The sequence below is a fragment of the Myotis lucifugus genome, unplaced genomic scaffold (genome assembly GCF_000147115.1).
Source record: "Myotis lucifugus unplaced genomic scaffold, Myoluc2.0 scaffold_225, whole genome shotgun sequence".
Lineage (NCBI taxonomy): Eukaryota > Metazoa > Chordata > Mammalia > Chiroptera > Vespertilionidae > Myotis > Myotis lucifugus.
The window spans coordinates 1806630-1834549 of NW_005871273.1; the positions used below are offsets into that span (position 1 = coordinate 1806630).

A 27920-nucleotide genomic window follows, 5' to 3' on the forward strand; every position below is an offset into this window, starting at 1 on the left:
CATGTACCTTGGTTGCGGGCACATCCCCAGTAGGGGGTGTGCAGGAGGCAGCTGATAAATGTTTCTCTCTTATCGATGTTTCTAACTCTCTATCCCTCTCCCTTCCTCTCTGTAAAAAAATCAATAAAATATATTTATTAAAAAAAAAAAAGAAATACTATATAGTCTGACCGGTGTAGCTCAGTGGTTGAATGTCAACCCATGAACCAAGAGGTCACGGTTCGATTCCAGGTCAGGGCACATGCCTGGGTTGTGGGCTCAATCTCCAGTGTGGGGCATGCAAGAGGTAGCCCATCAATGATTCTCTTTCATCATTGATGTTTCTATCTCTTTCTCTCTCTCCCTTCATCTCTGAAATCAATACAAATACTTATTTGCTAATATGCATGCGTACAAGTCCTTTGGTTGCTCTCTAACCTCCCCCCCCCCCCCCCGCCCAACCTCCCCAACCTCCCCTGCCATTTGTCTCTGGATCTATTTTTGTTGCATGCATATTGGCATAACCAACGGACACAGACACTGGGCCCGTGGGGGCTTGCCCGGGGTGGGAATGGCTGGGGGAGGAAGGGGTCAATCAGGGAAAAGGAGACATATGTAAAACTTTAGACAATAAATTTTAGACAATAAATTAAAAAAATAATAATAAATAAATAAAATATTTTTAAAAAGAAATATATAGATAGATATAGATTATATAGATATCGATATAGAGATGGAAATGGAGATGGAGATGGAGAGGGAGATGGAGAGGGAGATGGAGAGGAAGATAGAGATTATATATATTGATCTCTGACCCCTCCTTCCTGACGCAGAACTCTTCAAACCCTTGGGATTTCCTGGGCAATAGAAGTGTCTTTTGTTGTCCTGAGGGGACTCTTGGTGGCCTCCTGGGTGGCCCCCGGCTGGGAGCCAATCACCAGAAAGACCAAGCCGTGATTGCAAACCTAGAACTTTCACCCACCAGGGCGGGGACGGGGCTGGAGACTGAGGTAACAATCCCCCGTGCCGACTGAGGAAACCTCGTGCGAATCCCTAAACTACAGGTGTAGAGAGCCTCGTCCTGGGGAACACACGAGCGCAGGGAGGTGATGCCCCAGCCCCACGGGGACAGGGCTCCTGCACTCAGAACCCCCGGGTCCTCGCCCCACAGACCTCTTCCCGTGGCTGCTCACCCGTGCCCTTTATCACAGCCTTTATCATAAACCAGGAAACATAAGCGAGTGTTTCCCTGGGTTCTGTGAGCCATCCCAGCCAATCACCAGCCCTGAGGGGGGACTGTGGAAGCCCTCACTCTGTAGCTAAGTGCATCCGAAGCCTGGGCGTCCTGGGGACCATGACTTGAGACTGGTGTCTGCAGTGGGGCGCCTTGTGGGACCGTGCCCTTGAACCCGTGGCGTCTGATGCTGACTCCAGCTAGTTAGTGGCAGAAATAAATTCTAGGACACCCGCTGGCGTCAGAGAGCTGGGAGATGGGTTGGTGCGGTGGGGGCGGGAGGGGGGGGCACACATTTCGTGTTATAAGTAGGGAAAGTCTTCCTTTACCCCTATCCCTGCCCATGGGGACATTTCCATTATTGGCAATGGCTGTCATGGGAAACAGAAGGGGTGACAAAAATAACAAGCCCGGGAACGTGGCAGCATTTTGTGTAAATTTACGAAGATGGTACAACTGCTGACTTGGAGCTTAGACACCAGAGTGAGCCCCTGCAGAGCCTTCCACGCTTCCCCCAGCCCATGGGGTCACCTGGGCTCCTCGGGCTCAGGCCTCCCTCTCCAGAACCTTTATCAAGGGCGGAAGCGTGTCCAGGCCTCACTCTGGACCCTTCCCCGACCCCCCTCTGTGCACAATGGGCTCCGAGAAGCCATTCTCCCTGAGGCCCTGTAGGAAAGGCATGGGAAGGGGCCCTTTCCTCTCTGACCCACAGTGGACACCCAACAATCTTCTCCCAAAGATTCAGCCATAACTCTGCCTAGAAACCCAGACTGCTGAGGCCAAAACACCCTGAAGGAACATTAAATAGTAACCCTACCCTCTCACCTCGCAGACAGGAAGCGGGATTCCCGGAGAGGACCTCAGATCTGACACCAACACAAGTCTCTGGACTCGCAGTTGGATGTTATTCAAAACGCATCCCACCCCTCCCGTTTGGTTGCTAACACTGTCCAACCAAAACAGAACTGGGAAGCGAGAAACATTCTCCCAACAGAATGAAACTTGGGGTTTCCTCCTAAGGCAGGTAGGTACCCAGAACCCCTGCACGATAGACCCTCTGGCCCCTCCTGGGCCTCGCCCCTCACTCGAGGGGTTCAGGTGGCCCCAGCGGCCTTCCTGCTCCTGCTGGTCCCAGGCGGCAGCCTGCTGCTCCTCTGCTGGATGGTGGACGGCTCCTGCCCCTTCAGCAGGGCTGTGTCCCGCCCTCGGCCAGGCTCTCACAGATCACACCCCCCCACACACACCCCACACACCCAGACCTCAGTTCTTCTGTGCGTCGGTTCCTCTCTCCTTGGCACCCACCACACCTGCCACTGTGCTGCCTCGTTTGCTCTGCCTCCTCAGCCAGCTGCATGGGACGGGACTGCGCCTGCCCAGTCACCGCTACACCACAGCCCCCAGCTCCGTGGCTGCACATGGTGGGTGCTCAGTAGATTTGGGCAGCGTGTTCGTAGACGAGATGAAGTCACCGAGGCAGGACACAGGTTTAAATACTTACAACTTTATTAGGAGAAGGCTGTTGTCCCCGCAGCAGCCAGCCCCCCGTATACACAGTATACACAGCCCGGCGGTACCCGGTCTCCCATCCCCTGCAGAACACGGAATGCAAAGGAACCAGACACAGAGGGGGCTCCATGATGACGGTGCCTTCCAGGCCGGAAACACGCGTGTCTCTGCACCTGTGCCCACCCCACCCGGCAGCAGGGCCAGGCCATGCGCTCAAACTCCTCCAATCAGTGCACATGGTGGGCAGAGGGGGCAGAGGGCTCCTGAGCCCAGGTCCTTCCTGGGCCACACCCCGCAACAGAAGTTGCTGGAGCCCCCAGAATGCTCCTCTCCTCCCACTGGACATGAGACACCACCTTAGCTTTTTATCCCATCCCTAGATGCCTTGAGGCTCATCTGTGCTCGGCCTTGGAGAGCACAGTTGGATTCGTGAAATGGTCAAATTCAAGACCAACCTCCCAAGTTGTCTTGGTCATACTTCTTTTGCAAAGAAAAGAAAAAAAAAAAGGAAAGAGAAAAACATCACTGCAGACAAGGACAGCGAGACGCAGCCTGTGTCAGGAATGAGACTGGTTATCCCTCCTTGGCATGACTCAGAAAGCTGCTCTGTGAAGGGCCAAGTACCCCACTGATGGCAGCTCCGTTCCCCCGCCACCCCTTCCCCTACCCATCCCCCATGGCCCCCATGACCCCCACGACCCCCTCTCCTCGCTGAGGATGGGTGCACCAGGCACAGGGCACAGTGCTGCTGTTGGTCGGCAGGTCTGTGTCCGGCCTGGCACCCTGGGCTCCTCTTAGCCCTGCAGCCTCCAGTGCTCACTCCTGCGGGACAAGGAACCCTCCTCCCTTGGTCTCCCAGGGAGACAGCAGCCCTGCCTCCAAGCTCAGCATGCCCCCTGCTCCAGGGGGCTCTGCGCCAGGGCTCAGCCAGCGTTAGACTGGGAATAGAACGCCATCCCAGAGGCCCGCCTGGCTGCCCGGCTGGTTTTCGGATTCTGACTAAGAGGGGAAACCGAATGAAGACACCTGCCCTGATGTCACCTCGCTGAAGTCCAGGACTCTTACCTACGCTCAGAAGCAGAACCTTCCGTGTGCACCCTGGGGCAGCCGAGGCCTCCTAAAGACCCTACTTGGCCAAAGGACCAGACCCCAAAACATCTCCCCACTTGGAGCTGTAGGAGCACCCTGCTTTCCACTCCCCTAACATGTCTCCAAGGTAGACAGCTCGCCAGCCGCTCCCACTGGCAGTTATCAAGGCCCCTGGGTCAGGTGATCGATTCTTGGTGTCCCCTGCGGCCAGGGCACCTGAGAGAGGGCACCTGTCTGTGTATTTGGAGCCGCAGTGAGTGGCCAGGCTGTGGACAGCAGAGAGCCATGCACCTGAGCGCATCTTTGTGCCTGGACAGCTCAGTCTACAGAGGATGCGGCCGGGTCTTCTGGAAGCACCAGGACATCACTGCTGCTCCGGGGGAGGGCCAAGGCGGGGTTCCCCGAGAGTACAGCCTGAGGTAGCAACTAGTGAATCCCATTTTCCAACTGCAGAAACCACAGCCCGGGATGCCACGTGACATGCCCAAGCCAGACTGCATGGAGCTGCCCGGATGAGGACCAACCTGCAGGCATGTGGAGTTTCAGCACCGGCCCTCCTGGGCACACCCCATGCCCCCTTAGTAGGCCCGGGACCCTGACCACTGGGAAGGCGACGCAGAGCCGAAGGCATCAGCCTGATTGACACCTGCCTCCCTGGAGGAGGAAGCCATCAGAACCTGGGCCTCCTCCTCCCACCCTAGGGTGACATTCCCCCAGGCTCAGCCCAGCTGCAGAGACCGCAGAACCCTCGAGATCTCTCCCCAAACCCCCTGCTTCAGCCACAGAATCCATCTCCCCTTATACGTTCCAGCATTTTTTTAAAATGGTCGGATCCCTCATGAAGACAACGGGCTCGCTATCGACGTCCTATCCCTTCCCGCAGAGCCTCGGAGGACACTGGTGGGAAAGCCCTCCCGCTGGAGGCCTGGGTGACACAGGAGAAGAGGTGTCTCTTTAAAGGGGGGCCCAGAGTAGAAGGAAGATGAGGAACCTCAGGACTCCCCCATACATCCAGCCCTTCTCAAGAAGAGTGGCCCGGACTCCCTCTCCCTCCACGCCTGCTCACCCCCAGCCCATGAGCATGGTTCAGTCTGTCGGTCAGAAAAGGAAAGTGGGCTAAAAGCACCTTGTTCAGAGATGGCTCAGAGGCCCCGGGGCCACCTGAGGGTGCCAGCTGCTGGGCCATGGCCCTTCCGGCAGCCTGTGGCCTCCCCGACGGGGGCCCAGGTCCCTGAAGTCTGCCTGGGAGTGGCCACCCTCCAGGTCTCTTGGAAACTGGGCCCCAGCACCTTCTTGCCCAGCACCCGCACCTCTCAGCCTCTCCCGAGACGGCCCTGGAGAAGCCAGGTGTGAGGTAGACTGTGTGTTAGTGACTTAGCTCCCTGCCCAGGCCCGGGGGCAGGAGGAAACCGCTCGCTCCCACCCATGATCCTTGTCCCTGGATGTGGTGACATCGTGGCGTGGGCCCCCTGCCCACAGCTCCCGCTGGCCAGAACACCGGCAGCACCGTAGATCCCACTCAGCACGGCCTCAGGATGCAGAAGTCCAGTTCCTGGGGCTTCCGACGCAGGTTGCACTGGTCCCGGGCCAGCAGCCGCCCTCCTCGGCCCACACACTTGAGTGGACGCCTCTTAAAGCCGCGGCCACAGCTCTTGGAGCAGGGCGACCAGGCCCCGAGCTCCCAGGTCGGGCAGGGGTCCCCACAGGCTCGCGTCTCCGCCGGCCGATGGTTGGCGTTGCAGGCAGATGCTGCGCGCTGCCCGGGGGCACCCCGGCAGACCACCGCCCGCCTCTGCAGGCCCCCGCCACAGGTCACGGAGCACGGCCCCCAGCTGCCCGCCACCCAGCGCGCAGCGGGCCTGTCATCCGGCTGCTCCACTTGATTGGAGAGGCTGAGGACGCTGTTGTGGAGCACGGGGGGACCCCTGGGGTCCTTGGAGTGGGAGGACTTGTCCTCCCGGGGCTCCTTGGGCAGATAGAAGGAATAGCGGACCCGCGGCGGCGTCATCTTCCCCACAGAGAGGACCTCCACGGTCAGGGGCTCCAGGATGGGCCGGGAGGCCTGCAGGCTCTCCACGGCCATGCCCGTGCCACTGTAGCGCAGCACGCTGCCCTTCACCACCAGGTCCCGCTCCATGGGTGACACCACGAAGTGCCCGTTGAGCAGGTACTTGCCTTGGCTGTTCTTCAGGGCCAGGTAGTTCTCATCGCCAATCAGCCCCCTGTAGCCGCGCTGGCGGATGTCAATGCTCGAGGCGCCGGCGGGAATGGCCACCACGAAATTGTAGCCGTGCCTGCGGCGGGAGGGGGTTGCACATTAGACAGATGCCTGGGGGTAAAGACCTGGATCCCGCTAATGTCATAAAGTTTCCCCTTTCATGAAACCCGGGTTGGGCCCAGCCGGTGTGGCTCAGTGGTTGAGCATCAACACATGAACCAGGAGGTCACGGTTCGATTCCCGGTCAGGGCACATGCCTGGGTTGTAGGCTTGATCCCCAGTGTAGGGCGTGCAGGAGACAGGTGATCAATGATTCTCTCTCATCATTGATGTTTCAATCTCTCTCTTCTTCTCCCTTCCTCTCTAAAGTCAATAAAATATATATATTATTTTTAAGTACTCTAGAACAACAACAAGGCCTGGGGTAGGTCATGAAGATGGCAAAGAACCAAGACCAACCAGGCTGCCTCAGCCACAGCTCAGGGGCCCTGGAGACACACACGAGCTGCAAGATGGAAGGGAGATTGTCTTCAGGTCATTTAAAACTAAGTATGCTGGCTGCATCGCCCGATGGTCTTTCTTCTTCAATACAATGATATTTTGGTGAATTCCAGCATATGAGTAAGACCGGGAGTGTTGGGGTCAGAGAGATCCCTACCACACACTTCACTGTTGTCCTTACATAAGTTCCTTAGCTTCTCAGTTTCCGCACCCACAGACCATAGTCACACGTAGCACGTGGCATTGTAATGAGGATGGAATTAGCTACTGCACCCACAGCAGAGGAAGCACCCAGTGAGGAGGGAGCGGGGAGGGAGAGGCGATAAGTCCCTGAGTCCCAGGCTGGGCCTCAGTGCAGAGGTACACACTGGCCCTGGAGCGTGGGACCCAGATCAAGCCTTGGCTGGGACACCAACTCCCTGGTGGCTTTAAAGTCAGTCTCTCTGGGTTCCAGTGTCCTCTCCGATACAATGAGTAGGTTCAACTAGAAGACTGCAATGGTTCCTTCTAGCTCCCCTAGTCTGTGAAAGGAACCCCAGTCATGTAACCAGTACTTCCTCACTGGGCCTCCCCGCTGCAGATCCCTCTGAAGGGCAGCCTAGGACACCCTCAGCCTGCAGTGTCCAGGTTGCCAGAGAAGTTGCCCACCTAGAGCTCAGCAGAGGCCCTGTGTCCTGGGGCGGCCGAGGCTCCTGGCCACCCATACCTGCCCCACAAATGAGGCCCCAGTGGCTCTGCCTGCCCCAGCTGCTCCCAGAACATGGGTCAGGACTTTTGAAGGAGCACATTCCTCTGGAAAATAAAAGGGAAGGTGCTGGACCTCAGAAAGCTCAGGCCAGGGAGCCGCAGGCTCCGGAGTTGGCGCTAGAAGAGGCCCAGAGACATTTCTTCCGCCGGTCCCAGCACAAGTCTGCCAGGAAGGGGGTTCCTTCAGTCCCAGCCTCTCACACTGCCTGTCTCTACAGTTTAGTGCCATTCTCACCTCCATCCGGTCCCCAAGGCCAGGGCCTCGGGCATGCGGAGGCTGTCCCATTTGGCCTCCAGTATAGTTGCGTTTTGCTATCATCACCATGAACATTAAGCACCAAGTACTATGCTAAGCATCTCACTTGGATGAACTCCCTTCATTCTCCCACCAGCACTACATGAAATACATTCGGGACAGGCCCACTTCATCAGGGAAGAGATATGTTATTCTAGAGACTGTGTCACTTGCCCAAAGTCATCGGGAATATTGGGGGCTGAAATGTGAACCCAGGTCAGTCCTACCCTAGGACTCTAGACAGACCCTAACAACTCTCTGCCATCCCCCTGAGCAGCATCTCCTGCTGAGGGGGGTTCTCCTTGAGCATGCATCTTTGCAGTCATCTTTGCTTGCTGAATGAATGAATGAATGAATGAATGTCATACTCATAGAAGAGTGTGAGTGGTCTCCACAGCAAGGATCCTGGCCAGAATCTGACATTTACCCCAATCGAACTCAAGCTTCCCATGCCTGGGCGCTAGGCCACTCACTCCTCCTCTCCCCTGCTCCCTGGCCACGCCCTCCAGGGCCCAGCACTCACATGGGCTTGGTGAAGAGTCCTGTCACCTTCTTACAGCTCTTATTGTCTCCCCCGCACACCCCGCATTTGTCGAACTTCTTCTTGGAGCCCAGGTTCCCGTCGCAGCCAGCCTTGATGCACTTGCCCTGGACACAGACCGAGGTCGAGTCAGGGGTACACAGTGTACCATCCACCACCTGCAGCGCCCCCAGGAGGGGGAGGAATGGAGAGAAGGACAGGTCAACTGGAGGCTTCCCCGAAGGCCTTGAACCTTCTCTGACCTCTTGGCCTCCAGGGCGCTCACCTTGGGTGCCAGCACGTAGAAGTAGCCGGTGCCGTTGGCTCGGCAGATGAGCTTGCACTTGTCCTGGGGAGACACCCCTGAGTACTTGGGCACCCACGACACGGTGAGGGTGAGCCGGTTGGTGCTGTGGTTGTAGCCATTGAAGGCCTCGCACTGTTCCTCCCGGAAGCTCTTGCCAGAGGCTGGGAGGAAGCAAGCAGGTGCAGAAAGCTAAAGGAAGGGGCCAAGGTGGGAGCGAAGTAGAGAGCCCTCCTGGGGCTCTTCCCGACCCTCAGCTGAGTGATCCCCAACCCTGAAGCCACCCCATCTCAGAGGACTAAAGCAGGCTGGGCCCAGGGATGCAGGACACTGATGATAAGGCATCTCCCAGGCTCTGGGCCACCTTCCCACCTTCCTCTGGCCTTAAAGCCATTGTATCAGGTACCCTAACCCTCTGTGCTATAGAACCAGCCCTACAGCAGGCTACTGAAACTATTTTCAGAATGTTATTAAATTACATGGAATACTAATAAAATAAATTACATGGAATACTAATTACATCGATATACAATGACCAACATACTTTGAAACATATTGTGATCTGTGTGCTTCTTTGTTATTCCACAGTAAATAACAAGACTCCATAATGAGTCTATAACCCCTGTAATTTTGAAGTAGTGACAAGCACAAATGGCATCTTGAGAAATCCATGACAACTAAAAGGTAATGTGAAATAGCCATGATTTCTATTGGTGACAACGTCATAGGTACTGCTACCACTACATTTTGGATAGAAAGGTTAGTAAAAATACTAAATTTCTAATAGAAGGAAGTTCTAAATTTTAAATTAAAAAGGTTAACAAAAATAAAGATGTCATTTTTCTTCCCACCCAAGGTCATGGTTCCCTGGATAATGATTCCTGCTTACGTTTCAGCCCCTTGGGCCATGTAGCCTCCCAGTCTAAGCCTCTTGCCAAGGGAGTAGACAGAGAAGTTATCCCAACAGGCATGTGCACCTGTGCATTCCCAGGCTCTGGCCTAAGGCAGACACTCTTGACCGCAGTAACTCTGTGGCCATGAATGACCCCAAGTGGGGACTGTGACCTCCAGCCTGGCCTGCCTCCCCCAGGCCCAGGCCACCGCTGCCCTCCCTCCTCACCTGAGCTGGGGCAGGGCTCCAGGTTGCAGGATCGGTACTTCACCCTCACTCCCTCGCAGTACTTGCCCCCATTGGCTGGGGTGGGGTTGCTGCACTGCCTCCTGGCCAGCTGCACTCCCCCGCCACAGGTGCGAGAGCAGGGGCCGTAGGGCTCCCCATTTGGCCCAGGAGCCGTCCACCTGTGAGGAAGAGTCTGTTATGCCCCTGCGGGGGTTGGGGTGCCACACCCACACCCTGAGCCCACAAGAAAGCAACACTGGTACAGCCTCCCCGATCCCCTCTCTCTGAATGAAGCCCAATTCTACAGCCTCCTCTCCCCTCACCACAGCGGTGGTCAAGGGCAAGTCGGGAAACTTTCCAAGTCTCAGGTCCTTCATCTGCAAAAACAGGGCCCATGATATGCAGGCGTGTGGTCACACAGAAGATTTAAATGATGCAACGTGTATGAATATTCCTGGCACTGTGCTTGCCATCGTGCAGGAGTTCAAAGTGTCTCCTTGCCTATTGTTAGCGTATTTATGTCTCTAAATCTAAGGCATGGCCAGCCCGCAGCTGTTGCCAGTAAACCACAGATATCTGGATATTTTTTATCTGTACATGTTTACTAATGCGGACTTTTCACAAAACCAGACTGATCTTAACCTCACTTGGGGGCTGAATTTGAAGTTTCACTATTAGCAGCTCTGATGTTTGTGTTAAGAGGAGATACACATAAGAGACTATGAAGCAATCTTACAACTCGACTTGGCTCTGGGCTGAATTATGCAGTGTTGTCTTATTTTTTAAGAGGGTGGAGAGGGGATGGAAAATTTATGGCCTTCGGGATGTTTTCCTTATGATGACAGTAAAGTGAGTTTGTATCCCCCAGGCGCACATCAGTTGGGCAATAAAGGAATCAGCCCTGAGAAACAAGCCTGGGATTAAAACGCTGTCACACATCATCCTAAAACCACTAATTCACATGGAGCTCATGGGGAACTGGCCGCATGCAACAGAAGAACTTTAATTTATATTCATAGATTCAGCGTATCTGTCCTTCTGTCAGAGAGTTCTGGCTTCATTGTGTCAATGTGGCGGTTCCATCCTGTAAAAAACACTTTCCCTGGGGCCTGCTTTCTCCTCAAGCGGGAGCCCCACCTCATTCCAGCCTTTTATTTCTAAGACAGTCCTCTGCGTCTACTCTTTCTCCCTCCTCCCCGCTCTGAGCTGGCAATGTGGGTCTCATTGCACCAGGGAAGCCGCTCCCAATCAACAACAACCTCTAAAGACTGAAACTGCCCTAGCTGGTTTGGCTCAGTGGATAGAGCATCAGCCTGTGAACTGAAAGGTCCCAGGTTCGATTCCGGTCAAGGGCACATGCCTGGGTTGTGGGCTCGATCCCCAGTGGGGGACTTGTAGGAGGCAGCCGATCCACCATGATTCTCTCTCATCATGGATGTTTCTATCTCTCTCTCTCCCTCTTCCTTCCTCTCTGAAATCATTAAAAATATATTTTAAAAAAATAAAGACTGAAATAGCCTGTGGCTAGGCCTTGCCATCTTTAGTATATATATTTTTTTTAATTGATTTCAGAGAGGAAGAGAAACATAGAAACATCAATGATCAATGATGACAGAGAATAATTGACCAGCTGCCTCCTGCAAGCCCCCTATTGGGGATCGAGCCCACAACCTGGGCATGTGCCCTTCACCGGAATTGAATCTGGGACCCTTCAGTCTGCAGGGCAATGCTCTATCCAGTGAGCCAAACCGGCTAGGGCCGTCTCTAGTTTTTCTGCAGTTATTTAGCATTGGTTCCATGACTTCTGAGACGATGCTACGGTTTTTCACCTGGCACCACTTCTTCCCACTGGTTTCCACAGGAAACATTCATCGTGCTCCTCTCATGTGCCATCATTCGTTCATTCACCAAATATCCACTGAGTTCCTACGACCTGCCTGACTCCATGTGCACCAAATCCTTGCCCTCAAAGCGAGTGTATCCAAGCAGGGCAAGGTGAACAATAAAAATAAGCCTGTGCTGCCTGGCTGGCGTGGCTCAGTGGTTGAGTGTCAATCTAGGAACCAAGAGGTCATGGTTCGATTCCTGGTTAGATCACATGCCCAGGTTGCAGGCTCGATACCCAGTGTGGGTGTGCAGGAGGCAGCCCATCAATGATTCTCTCTCATCATTGATATTTCTATCTCTCTCCCTCTCCCTTCCTCTCTGAAATCAATAAAAAAAAAAAGAAACAGAACATAAAAAGCCTGTGCATAGTGCCAGATGGGGTTCAAAGCAGGTGGGAGAAAGAGAGATGGGAAGGGCCTCGGAGATTTGGGGTGCTCTGTGTTATAAGGGGTCTCAGAGGCCTCACTAAATGAGGTGACATTTTTGCAGAGGCCTAAAGGGAAGTACAGGAATGAGCTGTGCAGGGGTTAGGGAAAGGCCACTCCACGCAGAGGGAGCAAATACGAAGACCTGGAGGAGGCAGGTACCCAGAGTGCTCCAGGGTCAAAGAGCGAGAGAAGCAGGAGAGGAAGAGAGTCGGGGCTCATTCGTTCTAAGAGACGAGTAAAGCCGGGAGGGGCATGACCTGGCTCACACTTAAAGGCTCCCTCTGGCTGCTCTGGTGGAAACAATCTGTAAGAAGGTCAGTCAGGGAGCAACCACAATAACCCTAAGGAAGACGTGACGGAGTCTTGGACCAGGGTTACAGCAGGTGAGGTGCTGAGCAATGGCTGGCTCCTGGCTCTATTTTGGAAATAGAGTCCACAGGAACGGCTGAGGTATTGGATGTGAAGTGAGAGAAAAACGGTGTTGGTGTGAGCAACGGGGAGATGGAGTCCCCAAGGCAGGTTTAGGGGAGCTGATGGGGAACGCGGCTTCCCTGATGTTATATCTATACTGTGTATGAGTTCCCCACGTGGAGATGTCAAGATTGGGTGGGGCATTCAGGTCTGTAGTTCAGGAGGCAGGTATGTGCTGGAGGCATCAATTTGGGAGTCTTTGACACAGAAATATAGTGTTTCCAGCCAGTGGTTGAGATGAATCACCTAAGAAGTTAGCGGGAGGAGTGAGGAGGTCTTGGGAGAAAAGGAGTAACAGTGTCCCAGGTGGAGGGCTAGGCTTCAGTTGAAACAGGTGAAGAGACTGTTCAGAAAAGAGGTTGAGGATGTAGTGCAGTGGTTCTCAACCTCGGCTGCACATTAGAATCACCTGGGAATCTTTTTAAAATCCTGATTTCGGGGCCTCATCCTCCGGAAATTCTGTTTCTTTGTTATGGGGTGGGGCCACAACATTAGCAACAAAGAAACAGAATTTCCGGAGGATGAGGCCCAGAAATCAGGATTTTAAAAAGATTCCCAGGTGATTCTAATGGGCAGCCAAGGTTGAGAACCACTGATGTAGTGGATTTTTCGGCTGATGGGCTGAGAATTCCAGAAAGCATGGGGAAAAGATGGTGCCTCTCAGATCACACTTCCTATATCTAATATCCTTAAGAAGTTATTATCTTCCTTATCCTCCTGACTCATCTCATCCCCAGGAGCAGGAGCTGGCCCCGCCTCCCTGACGTCGCTCGTCTCTGCTCCCTCTCGCCCTACTCATCCCTCAAGGCTCTCTTCAAATCTGACCCCCTCACCCCTCTCATGATCATCAAACTCTCATCCCGATCTCCCATGACACACTTTCATGCTTCTGCCTTAACACGTAACTCACACCTCCCTGTGTCTTGTGTTACAGTTCCATTACCAGCTTCCCCACCGGCCTGTAAACCCTCTGAGACGTGGCCCATTTTTATTTGTTTTCCTGGCCACCACTGTGTCTTACACACAGTCCCCTGAACACAAGGGGTTGTTGCCTAATAAATGGCTAAAGTTTAATTAAGTATATATTCCCAGAACACAGAAAAAGATTTTACATAATTCCGTACCACACCCATCTCAGGGCAATTGCTAACGTGCTTGGTGAGTGCTTTTTCATTATATTGCTGCGGTGTACACACAACCCCAAGCCAAGCCCTCCTGCGGCCCGGCCGGGGTGGGGAGGCAGTGATCCTCCCCAGGATCGAGGGAGCAGAGGGACTTCTTATTCCTGCCTGGGAACGTACAAATCCCTTCACTGTCTCAACCCAGGACCTGGAGAAAGTGTTTACTATATTCAGAGAGTATCTGGGGTTTTGAATGTGTTCTGGTTTGATCGCTATTCCTGCTTATCAGGCAAAATAAAGTTTCTCCCATTGTGGTTTGGCCTCAAAGACCATCAACCACAACAGAAACTGATGCTTGGCTCAGGGTGCGGCAAATATGGAGGCTTGCCCAGGGGTCGGCTTCCTTTCAGCTCAGAGCCTTGCTCACCTCTGGCCCACAGCTCCCTGAACATGGAACACACTCAGAGAGAGCTGAGGAGGGAAGAAAGGAAGGAAGGCACCAAAGAATGAGCCACCCAAATATCAAGTGTTCAGCTTTGGTCCAGAGCTCCCGGGTCGGATGAGGTGCAGAGCTCGGCACGGGGACCCCTCGCTCCGGGTGAAGGGCTTTGCCCACCTGCCTTAGACCTACCATATCTTTTCTCTCCAGTCTTAGAGTCAAGAAGGTAACAGAACCACAGACAGGGAAATCGAGGCACAGCACGGCAAGGCGACACAGTTATGGTCCCATAGCAAAGCTGGGATGAGACCACCAGGGTCTACTCCCCTCCAGCACGCTCACCCTGTACTTATTGAGGTTGTGTCTCTCCACGCAGGTCCCCTTGAGGCAGAACTTGCCCTCGCCGCAGCTGGTGCCATCTGCCCAGGGGAAGTGGCGGGTCTGGCACACCATCTGCCCCTTGGCCTTGCCGGTGCACCACAGTTTGGTGCAGTACTGCATGTAGGGACAGGGCTTGGAGCCCACACCGAAGGCCAGCTCGCACTGCTGGCTCAGGGTGTAGCTGGCCCCCGGCAGGTCCTCGGGCAGGGCGATGGGCTTGCTGGGCTGGTCCAGGAGGCAGTCTCCTGCAGAGAGCCAAGGGCATGCATGAGGGATGAGCTGGGGAAGGCGGGGCTTGGCTAACCAGTACCTGAAGGGTAGGGAGAGAATGAAGCAACGGGCAATGGAATGGGCAGACCCTCTTCAGAGCCCACCTCTTCAGGGTCATGCACACGTTGGGTCACAGAGGACAGGTCCAGAGAGGTGGCGGGCACCGCCAACAGTGGCAGACTGACGCTCCTGCTCGGTCGCCCTGGCTTACCGTGCCCACTGTCCAGGAAGTCGGTGATGATGGCAGCGCTGCAGGCTGACCAGGGGTTGGCACGGTCGATCTGGATGAGCGTTGGGGACATCATGTGGTTGGCCCGGAGTTTCCCGAACACCTCCTCACACACTTTCACGTTGTCATGGGGCATGTTGAACACATGGCCTGTGGGGTGAGGCAAGAAGGCTCAGTGGCTGTGTAGTTAGGAGGCAATGGGGAGCGGTGGGGGGAGGAGGACCAGTTGGGGAAGCTAGAGAGCCGGGTCAATCAGGCTGGTCATTTCTATGTATTGATGGATTGCTTAGCAGATGTCCCCAACATCATGTTCCTATGTCCTCTGTCCCATCCAGGAGGCTGCGGGCTCAGTGAGGACAGCAGTGTATTGAACATACTCTCCCCTTAGTGCCTGGTTGATGAGACACGCTGATGGCTGACGTTCTTGGACAATATCACTGGCCAACTGAGCTGGGGCAAGCAGAGACAATCAAACAAAGCCATTGCTAGGGAAGACGCCAGCCCTGAGAGAGGATCCCTAAGGCTTTGGGCCATGAGGAAACACAGATATGCCCATGTGTCTCCCTGCCAAGCACCCAGGGGACCCAGAGAGACCCCTGAAGGAAGCTCTCCCACCCCACCTGAGAGCCCCCTCCAGCCTCACCCAGCTCGTGGGCAGTGGTGAAGGCTGACGGGAGCCCATCGTCCTCGATCACAGAACAGCTTCTCTTGGGGTCGCACATGGTGCCCACGTCAGCCATGCCCAGCGTGTCACAGGTGGTGGCTCCACACAGGTCCTGCCGAGCAAGGGAAGCAGAAGCCAGCTAGAGGTTAGAGACAGTAACAGGCAGGCCTGAGGGGAGAAAGAGCATTCCAGCTCGCTCCCATTCCAAGCCTAACCGGGTGCAGCACCTTTTCAGCCAGGCCCTTTCCCAGGGGGCTGTGGGGCTGGCTATTCATGGGATTGACCCAGGCTGAGGGAGGAGGCCTCGGAAGACAGCTCTGTGGCTCACAAGTCCTCTGCTGGGAGGTCCTGTGGGAGGAAATGAGGAGGTACCGAATTAAACTACAGGGCCACTGCTTTATATAGAGTCGGCCTTCCAGACCAGAAAATGGTGACTCCCACAGCTGGGCGAGTCTCTGCTTGTGCCTAACGGAGGCAGGCGGGGGTGGAAGGCAAGCACAGTGTCCATTCAGTCAGCTCTATGCAGCCTTGGTCTTGGCTGAGTGGCTGCTTTTGGACAACCATGAATTTAGCTCAGACTCTCAGCCAAAGGGTCACTGGCCAAGGGCCCACCCATGCCTGCCACCCGGCCTCCTTGGGTTGGGAGGAGGCAGAGTGAGGTGAGCCCAAGCCTCTGTCCAGACACAGCTCACTTGCTTTGGAGGCTCAGGGGGACCGTGGGCCCAATGGCTGCTAGGAAGGAAAACAAATTAAGTGGATTATGACCTAAGCAGGAAGGTCCCTCTTTTTGTACTGAAAGGTAACTTGCAACTGGAAGTAGGGCTTCTAGCAGCACCCCTGACAGGAGGCACTTCCGGGGAAATGGAAGTCCTGGGTGGCTACCTCAAAGAACCTATTAAACAATATGGGCCAGCGATGCATCTAGATACTGCAAAGCCCAGGACCTGGAGCTAGAATAAGACACTTGCACACATTGTACTACTCTTTTATATATATATTTATTGATTTCAGAGAAAGAGGGAGAGAGAGAAAGAAACATCAATGATGAAAGAGAATCATTGATTGGCTGCCTCCTGCATGCCCCCTACTGGGGATGAAGTCCGTAACACAGGCATGTGCCCTGACCAAGAATTGAACCCTGACCTCCTGGTTCATAGGTTGACTCTCAACCACTCACCCACACTGGCCAGGCCATTCTGCTCCTCTTGAGAAGACACTGTTGACCAGTGATGCTGGCTTTCTCCTCTCTCCATCTTTCCCTTTCTTGTGGAGGGCACTTTATAGCTGACAGGAAACTATTACATCCCCACAACAGTCTTAGGAGGCAGGTATATGATATGCCTATTTGTCAAAGGAGGAAGCTGAGAATCATGATCATAGTTCATCGCGGTGATGATTTATCAAATGCTGACACTGTGCGTGCACTTCTCACACGTGACCCTGCTGAATCGTCACCCCATTCCACTGGAATAATGACTATTGTCACCTTCTGCAGACAGGAAGCTGAAGCTTGGAGAGGTTCACGTCTCGGGCAAAAATGTGCCCTTGAGGTCGGTAACAGTCAGCACTATTTCCAGACTTCACAGCTGACTGCCTGGTGCCTCCTGTGTGAACCCTCCAGAGAAAGAGCTGTGCATGTTCTCCTCTGGGAGCCCAGGTGTTTACAGAAACACACACACACACACACACACACACACACACACACACACACAGCTGTTGGCTTCCTTCTCTTAAGGGCTGTGTGCGTGCGTGTGCAAGTGCGTGCTGACTTGGGGAAAAGGTGGGCAACCCAGTTAGTGAGGTCAGGGGGCAGAGGAAGAAAGGGGGTCATGGTTCAGAAGATCAGCAAAATTTAATCCGAAGCCTTCAGAAGTTTACCACCTGAGCAGTGGAACTTGGCTTCCCATAGTCAGGTGAGAGTCACACCTCCTCATGAGCGAGGTTATGTGGCCAGAGAACCGCCAGGGTCATCAGACTGAGCCCACGGTCAAGGACGGGCGAAACACCTGGGCACCCTCGAGCTGCTGTCCTGTGCTGACGTGTGGCCCTCCCTCTACTTCGGGGAGCCCCACGGACGAACTTCAAACTCCCTTCTTTTCCAACTACCCTTCCCTCTCCAAGGCTCAGAAAGGTCTCCTTCCCCGGGATTCTGAAACCTAAAGACAACCGCTGCCAAAGCTTGGGAGGGGAAGTGCACCTGAGCAGCAGTTTAGGGAACCTGACTGCTGGGGAACAGCAGTGAGTCCTATGGATCTGCTTGTGATGCAGCTAAGGGCCCACCGTGAGGAAAGGGGAACGAAGGTTCATGCAGGGCCACAACGAAGGCGGTTGGGCAATGGGGCCCATATGTCCCTGGACACTAGAGTACAGGATCCCCTAAGTCCGTAGCCCCGGAAAAGTCTAACCTGATGGTCAGAACCTGTTACTTGGCCCTGGGGCACCACGAACACTCCCTGGTGGCCTATGTGAGAGAGAGGACACAGGATTGTGAGGCCTAGATTCTGGTCCTGGTCCCAGCCCCAAGTACATGTGTGACGTTGGGCAAGTCACTGCTCTCCTCAGGGCCTCGGCTTACAATGCTGGGGAGGGGCCCATTGTCACCTTGAACCAAGACTGTACTGTGGCCTTGCACCTCTGCTCCCTCCCCGATCCCAGATGCTCAGCCCCATCTGGCCTTCTGGGCTGTAAAGGGACACAGAGACCGGTCTACCTTCAGAATGGAAAACAAGGAGGATCATCTTGTCTACTGACCCATGTGGGGTTAGAGTAAAACAAACTCACAGAAAGTGAAGGTCACCCAGGTACAAGTTCAGGGTCCTGTCCCCCTCTGCTCACAGAAATGACTAGAGCAGGTGGGGAGCTCAGCCTGAGTCTAGGCAGCTCCTGGGGCTCAGTGGCCCGGCCAGAAGCCTCCTTCCTCTCAGGGAGGGTGGACTCTCTGTGGAGCAAAGACAAGCAGCTGCAGGCCGTTCCTGGCCAGGAGCAACCTGTTCTTTCCATTAAGAAATCCCAGTTTCCCTGGATCAAACAAGAGGAACAAGGAGAGAGCCGGCAAATGTCCTGAGGGTCAGGGTGTAGCTGAGAGCAACTGTCCTAGGGTAGCCAGGTCCTTCACTGTGGCAAGATGCAGCTGTTTGGGGTCAGAGGCTCTGCCTATCCCTCTTCCCCGTGACTCGGCGACTCGCTGGGCCACAGTGCCGTGAGCGCCTGCAGGCAGTGTGCGGGGCCAGTGGGGCCTCATTGGTGGCACCGAATGCCTCCACCCTCCGGAGTGAACTCAGATGCACTCAGACTGCGTTAACCTCTTCACCGCAGGCTCTCGTCTCCATAAATGAAAACTGCTCTGGCTCTTCCCGCCTCGAGAATGTGCTCACTGCTCAGCCAGGTCCTACCTGCCTCACTGTTTCTGATCATCCGTCATTTCTCCTCGTAGCTGCAGCTGCTTGTTCCAGGTGACCCAAGAGTCATCTTGGCCAAGAACCTAGTCCTCTTGGATTATTCTTGCCTAACTGTCCCTTTCTATAAAAATCATTCAAGATTGGAGCCACGATTTGAAAATAAATAAAGAAGAAGAACACCTTGGCCCTGGCCGGTGTGGCTCAGTTGGTTGAGCGTCGTCCCGTGCACCGAAAGGTTGTCGGTTCCATTCCCGGTCGGGGCACATGCCCAGGTTGGAGGTTTGATCCCCAGTGGAGGGCATGCAGGAGGCAGCCCATCAATGATTCTCTCTCATCACTGATGTTTCTATCTCTCCCTTACACTCTGAAATCAATAAAAAGTAATTTTTTTTTTAATCTAGCAATTCAATGCTAGGCTGATGTGACTACGGCTGCCTGGTAAAGAGAGAACTTGCCCTATAACTTCTATACACAGATTGGCCATCACTGGAATATACAGATGGTATTATAGCAAGAGACTGAGGCCATCAAAACCCAAAGAACTCCCTCAGTGAGGAAGAAGAAGAACCCAAAGCCTGCAGGAAGACCGAACTTTCTCTAGAAATCATCCGTTCACGAGGGGGCACACACCAAATGCAATGACAGTGGCTAACGTTTCTTGAGTCGCTACTATGTGCGGGACGCTGCGTGAGGAGTCTTACCTGTGGTAGCTCATTGAATCCTCACAACAACTTTAGGAGGAAGATGCCATTATGAGGTTCCATTTTACAATGAGATCCAGAGAAGATAAACAACCAGGCCAGGGTCAGTGAACCCAGGGTTGGGCTGGGAGGGAGGGAAAGAGGAGGGTTGAAATCCAGGCAGCGCAGGCTCAGAACGGAGCAATTCCCACGAACCTGCACTGCTTCCGGTGCACGTGCACCGCAAGCATGAACGTTCTGGGGAACCTCAAGAGGGCAAGACTCTCCACCCCAGCCCCAGAGCAGCTGATCTGGGAGTGGGAGAGGCCTATCTCCGAGGGGAAAGCGGCAGGATTAGCTTCGGAGACTGCTCATAGCGCGGTGTCTGCACCACCCCCCTGGATGAGCAAGCCTTGGCTCCGTGCCCCACACCTGCACTGACACACTGACCCCATCCCTGCCGTGTACCCTGCCTGCTGGCTCCTCCCGGGGCCCCTCCTTTCTCCAGGGAAAAGCCTGATGGCAAAGAGCCCAGATGAAATGCCAGAGGAGCCTAAACTCCCTCTCCCAGGCCTGCAGCCTGACAGCCTAAGACAACGTTGGATTAATGAGCCCCAGGCAGGGAGGTGAACTACCAAGCCCTGTAGCCACGCGCAGCCCTTTCACTGTGTCGGCGCCTTCCTTCCGTGGACACGTACTAAACAACGGCGTGTGCAGGGGCCCAGCAGAGGTAGAGCGGTCCCGCCTTACAGGAGCTGACAGATCAGGGGGAGTGGCAAATGCTGGAGCCCGCAGTTCCCACACCAGAACAGGAATGTCATCAGACGGGTGTCAAGGAAACTTGCAAGGGCCACGGGACAGAATGCTTTAAATCAGGCCTGTCCCAGATGGAAGTTCTGGCAAAGGACCTGTAGGTAATCATTCAACAACGGCAAACGTATACAGTTCGCCCTCCATCCACGGGGCATACGTTCCAAGACCCCCAGTGGACGCCTGAAACCATGACTAGTACTGAACTCATCTGTGCGATGTTTCTTCCTAGACATACACACCTATGATAGAGTTTAATTTATCACTTAGGCACAGTAAGAAATGAGCAATGAACTAGAACAATTTTAACAATATACTGTAATAAAAGTTATTTGAATTGTGGTCTCTCTCTCTCTCTCTCTCTCTCTCATAATATCTTATTTTGATATTTTGCACTCATCTGCACTTAAAGGAAGCACTGTACAGCTTCTCATTGGCGTACCGGAACTGCCGGCATTTGGAGCCATTATTCAGTACAATCATGCTGACTTGAATACAAGCACTTCAATACCACAACAATAGATCTGATGATAACCCAGAGGACTGCTAAGCGACTAACAGCGTTCAATTTAAAACATATGTTGCCCTAGCTGGTTTGGCTCAGTGGATCGAGCGTCGGCCTGTGGATAGAAGGGTCCCAGGTTCGATTCCGGTCAAGGGCACGTACCTCATTGGGTTGCAGGCTCCTTCCCAGCCCGGGCCCTGGTCGGGGCATGTGCAGGAGGCAACCAATTGATGTGTTCCTCTCACATCGATATTTCTCTCTGTCTTTCCCTCTCTCTTCCACTCTTTCTAAAAAAATCAGTGGGAAAAATATTCTCAGGTGAGGATTAAGACAAAGAAGTATGTTTATTTCAGGTCTAATATTTTCAGACCTCCGTTGACAGCCAGTAGCTGAAACCATGGATAACGGGGGAGGACTGTCCTGAGTGAGGTAGTGGTGACAACAGCTGCCAGTACCTGGGTGCCTACCCGGGAACACTTGGTAGCTTCTCCTGGCAACAGCCATTACGTTAGGTCCCTTCATGGTCATCCTGGTCCCCATTCTATGGATCAAAGAGTTGATTCATTCCATGTCTGTTGCTTAAAGAGAAAGTGTCAAGATTCCAACGCAGCTTGCCTGGCTCAAGCCTATGTTCTTCCCATCGTGCTGAGAACCGAAGGCAGGTGTCAAGGTGAGGAGAGGGTAAGTGCTGACAGTGATACCACCACAGGAGGCTCGAAGGAAGGAGAAGAGCAAGAGCTAAGGAGGGAGAAAACCTCACTTGCTTTCCTGACTAAACTAGTGTTGTTTTTTTAAAAAGAACAAAAAAAGATTCCCGTGCACACTACCATTGGCCGACTGACTTGGTGTAAGTGAGAAAAGGAGGGAGAAGGGGAATCACCCCGAAAGTCAGGGAGCAATCCTATTCCACGCCTCCCTCCCCCTACCGTCTCCCTCCCAGAAGGAAAGGGGTTAAGTTTCCATTTAGTGATATTGACAAAGTTATTAAAAAACAAATCTGCAGGTGCCCTTCTGTGTTAATATCTTCCACGTCCTGACTTGGGAAAAGATCCTGACAAAATTACGATTCTTTTGATTGTATTGGGAGATACGTATAAAATGCATATTATCGTTTTGTTTTTTAACATTTTATTTTTTTAATATGTTTTTTACTGATTTCAGAGAGAGGAAGGGAGAGAGAGAGAGAGATAGAAACATCAATGATAAGAGAGAATCACTGATCGGCTGCCTCCTGCACGCCCCCTACTGGGGATCAAGGCTAAAACCCGCATATGTGGCCGGACAGGGAATTGAACCTTTTCCTCCTGATTCATGGGTCGTGATACGCAACCATTGAGCCACATTTCATTTTTTTTATCTGAGCACTAAATTTCACTGCCATATCGCAACTAGTTTATTATGGAAATAACCGGCTTCTATTTCAAATGAGGTTCCAGAACGCTGTTCCACTCTGCATAGTCTAGAGATGCATAGATCCCCCCACAAGACATGGAGGTACCCAAGGCCCAAACAAGAAGATAAGTGCCGAGCTGTGGCTGGGGAGAGGCAGAAAGGTGAGAGTGTGAATGGAGAGAATAAAGGAGGAGAGAATGATGACAAAGAGCCACCTCAATAATCCTGAAAGTGGAAGAGAAGAGCATGGAAGAAAACACAGAGAGGAGAGGACAGGTCATGGGATAAAGTGGTACCAAGCACAACAGAAAAAGCAAAGTAAATGAAGGGCTGAGAAGACAGAGAAACCACAAATCATAAATAAAAAAAAAAAGTAAAAAAACAAAGTCAGTCCAAAGGAGGAAATGTCACAAATTGCAAAACAGATGGTTGAATGGAGAGGAGGTCACCTATGAGGTCCAACAAGCTTCCTTCCCCATCACCGCCAGCTCCCAGCCTCAGTGTCTTTTTTTTTTTATCCTCACCCTAAGATATTTTTCTATTGATTTTTAGAGAGAATGGAAAGGAGGGGGAGAGAGAGAGAGAGAGAAGCATCAATTGGTTGCCTCCTGCATGTGCACCGACCAGGGCTGGGAATCGAGCCTGCAACCTAGTTGTGTCCCCTTGACGGGAATCGAACCCGGGACCCTTCAGTCTGTGGGCCAATGCTCTATCCACTGAGCCAAACCGGCTAGGGTTCAGTGCCTTTCCTGAGGCCTGTCCCTCTGAGTGCTTCACAGGCTCTAGTTTAAGAAGAATGACCCCCCAATGACTTGACTTCCAGCAGAGGAGCCCCAAGCCTCCCAGTGGGACACTGTACCACACCGTATGATAATGAGCTGTTTCCTTGTTGGGGTCCCTGACTCGCAGTCAATTCCTGGGGGCCAGAGGCCGCCTCTTACCAATATCTCTATCTCCATGGCCCCGGATAGTTCCTGGAAATAACAGATGCTCGGAAAGTATTAGAACAATGTAGGAATACATGAATGGAAGCGAGTCTATCAGAGTTACCCAAACAGCGGAGGCGCTGGGCTTGGAGAGAGAAGAGGGTCTCGCATGGACTAGCTGGCTCCGGCCGCCGGAGCAACAGGAAGCCTCAGAAACGTCCCTCCTCGGAAGTCAGCGTCCACCCAGAAAGCCTGGCTCGGCTTCCGCACAGCCCTGGTTCCGATCCTGCGCTGACCTCACCCTGCTGTTATGAGGCTGCAAGCTGATCGCCTCAGAAAATCAGATGTGCGCTTTCTCCAGGAACATGAACTTTCTCTGAATCGTTAAGCAAACTCCTCAGATTGTCAAAATACTTGTCGGATGATCCATTTCTTTCTCCTTTTGTGCACAGGAGACTCCCTGGGTCTCGTCTTCCCAGTGTTTTGATTTCAACACCCCACGCCCCTCCCACGGCCTGCCAAGGACGGCAGCATCTCCCACAGCCCCGCCCAGGCCTGTTGTCATACACAGCCGCTCGATGGGCGGTCCAAGGGGGGCGGGGGGGGGGGGGGCCTCCAGTGCTGCAGGTCCTGTCATTCTTATTGCTCTCCTTGCAAGTACCCCTGGCACCTGGAGCTCCAAGGGACCAAGCCCAGCCCCTTCCTAACCTCTCTCTCTCTCTCTCTCTCTCTCTGGAAACGACAACTAGAGTGTGTGATCGGTTAGAGAGAGTCACCAGCCAGTTTTCCCATTTCTCTGGGAGAATCAAGCAATAAATAGGCGACTCTAAAGGTGCCCCTCCTCTCCAGAGCCCTTACAAACAAAAGCTGATTTACAAAATAAGTGCATTTCTAAAAACTCCTTATCCAAACAAGCTACATGCGTAGAGTATCTATCATTCGAATTTTAGTTTGAAAGGCATTGATGACGCCGCCATTACAAGCCAGGTTTAGGCAGAGCAGCTCAGACATCTGACGTAAAGGATCACAGCTGACCCTCACGAAGCAAAACAGAAGTCCCTCCTGCGTCGGAGGGTAGCAGGCGACTCCCCCGACCACATCTGGAAAGCGCAGCTGTGCGCGCATGTTCTCATCGTATACTGTACCTTCCCGGGGGAGTTCAGGAATGAGCAGTTCCTCAGGCTCTGGGAATGCAGCGGGCTCTGCAGCCTGTGCTGGCCAGGCGGTGAGGGAGCGGCGTTGACTCTAAGGCGCAGAGCACATGCGTGGAGGACGGACCTGCCCACGCGGCCTCCCCACGGCCTGGCTCTGCCCTCTGGACGAGGGAGAGGAAGAGAGCCTCTGAAAGTCACATCTTGCTCGTCACCGTCTCTGACCCAAGCGGTCATACATCTTGGACCCATTATGCGTTGTCAACATAGTCCCCGGGGGTCTAGCTCACACTGACACACAGAAGCTGGCGTGCTGCTTGAAGAAGCCGGCTTCTTCGTCACGAGTGGGGTCCTTCTGACGGCCTGGCCCGTGGTCCCGGCAGGAGTCCTCTTCCCAGGGCTGGTTCCAAACGTCGCCTGGCCCCTGGGCAGCGGAGACCGAGGTCTGGTGCTTTCAAGCCAGCGAGGGACCTCCCTCCACAGGGCATCCCAGGCAGCAGAGGAGCCGCAGCTGCTTTGCCCATTAAGCTATCCTGTTCTCGGCTTTTGCTTGCTTCCCCCGGCAATCTGCCTGCCGAGTTGGCCTGCGCGCAGAGGTCAAAGCCACCTCCTCTGTCGTTTCCCCATGACTCAGGCGGTGCTGGTGAGGGCTGGGCAGTGGCAGCTCCATAGACCTCAATTGGAAGAATGAGCGCAAGGAAACAGACTCAGGCCAAAGACCTCCCTAGAGAAACCAGGTGGTGGGAGGAGAAGGCTGGGAAAGGAGGAAGTTCAACTGCGGGAAGGGGCTAGCTGTGCCAAATGGGTTAGTGTAGAGGACTCCACCTCCAGCCCCAAGTGCGCCAGTCCAGCTTCGAGGGGCCATTCGGAAACCGTGGAGATTCAGAGCCCCACGGGTAAACATGGATTCTGTGCCCTCCCCAGGACGCTGTGGTATGGCACCGATTCAAGTCGCAGCCCCCAAAACAGAGGGAGCGGGTCATGTGAATGCCCCTTTTCCTCCCAGTCTTCAGTATCTATCAAATTTTAAGAGTCCAGAAGCGTCACAGTACCCAATCACTCCAACATCTACAAATCTACACTTTCCCAGACCCATAGCAAGGGCACAGCTGCTTTTCTGATCTGCTTTGTAATCCCAATATTCAGTCTCTTTCCAACCTGTAGCTAGGTCCCCAATGCCCTTCCCTGAGCTCACACCCTGCCACAAGGCCAGGGGCAGAAGCCAGAACGCTGCGGTCCCGGGCAGTCGCAGGCGGTTTCAATGATTCGAGGTCAGGAGCAACCTTGCCTGCTCTGTTCCCCGGCATACATCGGGGCCAAGGGTCACCCTCCACCAACAAGGACATGGGAAAATTGAGAGAGATCTTCCCAACTCAGCTCCAAGTGAAACCTCAAGCTCCAAACAGGGTGCCCTACATAGATGGCCTGCTCCGAATGTACTGGAAGCCCCTCGAACAGAGGGCAGGCCCAGCACAAGAGGGTATAGAGGAGGCAGCAGTGACCGAGGGAATGGTCCCAGTACTTGAGTCTGTCCTTTCACTGGAACCTACAAAATATCCCACATCCAAGTTTTCCAGGCCCAGAACAGAGAGGACCAACTGAACATGTCACCCGTGAGAAATGTAGCCAGGTGCCTCACGGGGCCATTTGATCACCTGCCAGTTCGTTCTACCAGCAGAGGGAGGGAACCTGGGTGTCTGAAGCAACTTAGACGCCTTCATAGAATAGGGCGGACTTTTCCCCACCCGCCCTCTCCAATGCCTCCTATCTGCCTCGGAGACAAACTGCGGCTCCTGGGCGGCAACTTCCTGGGCTCCGGCCCCTTGGCACCTGATCCAGGAGGCGCTGATTGGCCACGCCAGGCCGACACCTTCTGACCACCCACGTGCACCCAGATGCCCGTGAGCCAGAGTTCGCTGAGCCTAGGAGCGGGCTCTCCCTGGAAGATCCAAAGTGGGAGTTGGAGGAGAGCAACGAAATTTGAACTTGGGGGGAGAGCGGGGAGGGGCATGGCACAGCACAAAGCGCATCTGGAGAGCTAAGGGCAGTGGCCTGATGGAAATGAAGCCGCGTGGGTCCAGAGAGGTGACAGATGAACTTACCTGCCTGGTGAAGAGGATGGCGGTGTCCCAGTACTCGGGGTGCTTGTCGCTCACTTTGTTCAGCTTTTTCTGCCAGGCACAGAAGTTGCGCAGCGTCAAGGCCGCGTTGCCTGTGACCTTGGGCCCCGCGTCGCGGTCTCCAAGGAGCAGCACCTTGACCACCACGATGCTGATGGGGTTGAGGATGCTGGGATGGCGGTAGAGGCGCGCCGCGGTGGCCAGCAGCGTCAGCAGGTAGTGCTCCAAGTCCTCGCCGTGGAACTTGACCATGGACTCGTCCGCCACCACCAGGGTCTCCACGTAGCGCGGGATGGACACGAAGCGCTTGGCGCGCCCAGACCTGCGCCTGCTGCGACTCTCCCCTAAGCCGGTCCGCCGAGGCTTGTAAGGGTCCAGAGCCCGCAGGATGGCGGGGTTCCAGCCTGAAGCCACCCCGCAGCGAGAGGTGGGGTCTCCGGGAGGCCCGCCAGGGGCGCCGCGGCGCTGGAGGAGGTGTGCGCCCTGGCGGTTGCGCTGCGCCGCGGGCGCGCTGGCGTTGGGCAGCGGGCTAATGACATACTCCACGCCTCGGTAACCGAAGGCTCCGCGCAGCCCCCCGCACAGGCTCACGGCCGCGAACGAATCCGGCTCGGCGTTCACGTCCCCCGAGTAAAAGCAACGTCGCAGGTCCGGGGAGTTCGCGGGGAGCCCCTGGAGCGGGACCCCCAGATGCTCAGTGGCGAAGGCGGGCGCCAGGAACTGGGCATCCGGTGTCAGGTGGAGGTAAAAGTCCTCCTGAAACGCCGTGATCTGAAAAATGAGCCCCTGATCCCCGGGGTCCTCGGGGCCCCGCCGGTAGTACTGGCGGCCGTTGATGTCCGGGTCCAGCAGGATGGGCACCACCACCTCCCGCTCCGGCTCTGCACCGCCCGCGGGTGCCCCGGCGAGAGCCAGGGTGAAGATGCCCAGCAGAAGCATGGCGGCGGGCAGCGCACAGCCCCGCTCTCGGAGCAGGGGCAGCCGCCGGCACGATCTCGGTGCAGCCCGCACCGGCACCGCCGACGCTCCGGGCAGCCCGCAGCTCCCGGGAAGGAGAGCGAAGGGAGGGCGACTGCTCCCCGAGCGGCGAGCGGTGAGCGAGCGCCCTGCAGCCCGCGCCTCCTACCTGTGCCTTCCCTAGCAAAGCGCGCCGCAGAACTTAAGTGCAACCGCTGTCAAGTGCAAGGCGAAGATTTGCAGCCGAGAACTAGAGGGAGGTGCCGGGCCGCTTCTCCCAACTGCAGCCACTCGTAGCGCCACAAACCGGGCGTTGGGCGAGCCTATTAAAGGCCCCCTTCTCTTTGGACTGCCCAGTCGGCGCCCCTCCCTCTCTGGCCTCCCAGCCTCCCAAAGCTTGCAGCTGGGAGCCTCCGGGGGCCATCGAAGAACTCGGTCCCGCCTCCAGAGCCGAGAGCCACTAGGCGGGGAGGGAGTGGCGTTGAGCTGAGGCAGGAGGCGTGGGCTGGCCGAGAAACAGGAATCTCAGTTCGCGTTTTTTGCCCTCAAGTTATGCCCTGGTGGCCGACACGCCCGAC

At 54.6% G+C, this 27920-nt stretch overlaps 1 protein-coding gene across 1 annotated transcript; it reads right to left on the reverse strand.

Moving 5' to 3' along the window:
• Positions 1 to 3423: 3423 nt before the first annotated feature.
• Positions 3424 to 27641, reverse strand: ADAMTS15 (ADAM metallopeptidase with thrombospondin type 1 motif 15). The gene is given in 9 exon segments (XM_006098238.3): positions 3424 to 6102; positions 8093 to 8268; positions 8376 to 8557; positions 9514 to 9667; positions 9669 to 9692; positions 14202 to 14485; positions 14722 to 14889; positions 15383 to 15515; positions 26368 to 27641. Coding segments are annotated over 9 exon segments (2853 nt in total). The 5' UTR covers positions 27325 to 27641; the 3' UTR covers positions 3424 to 5327.
• Between the last annotated feature and the right edge of the window lie 279 nt (positions 27642 to 27920).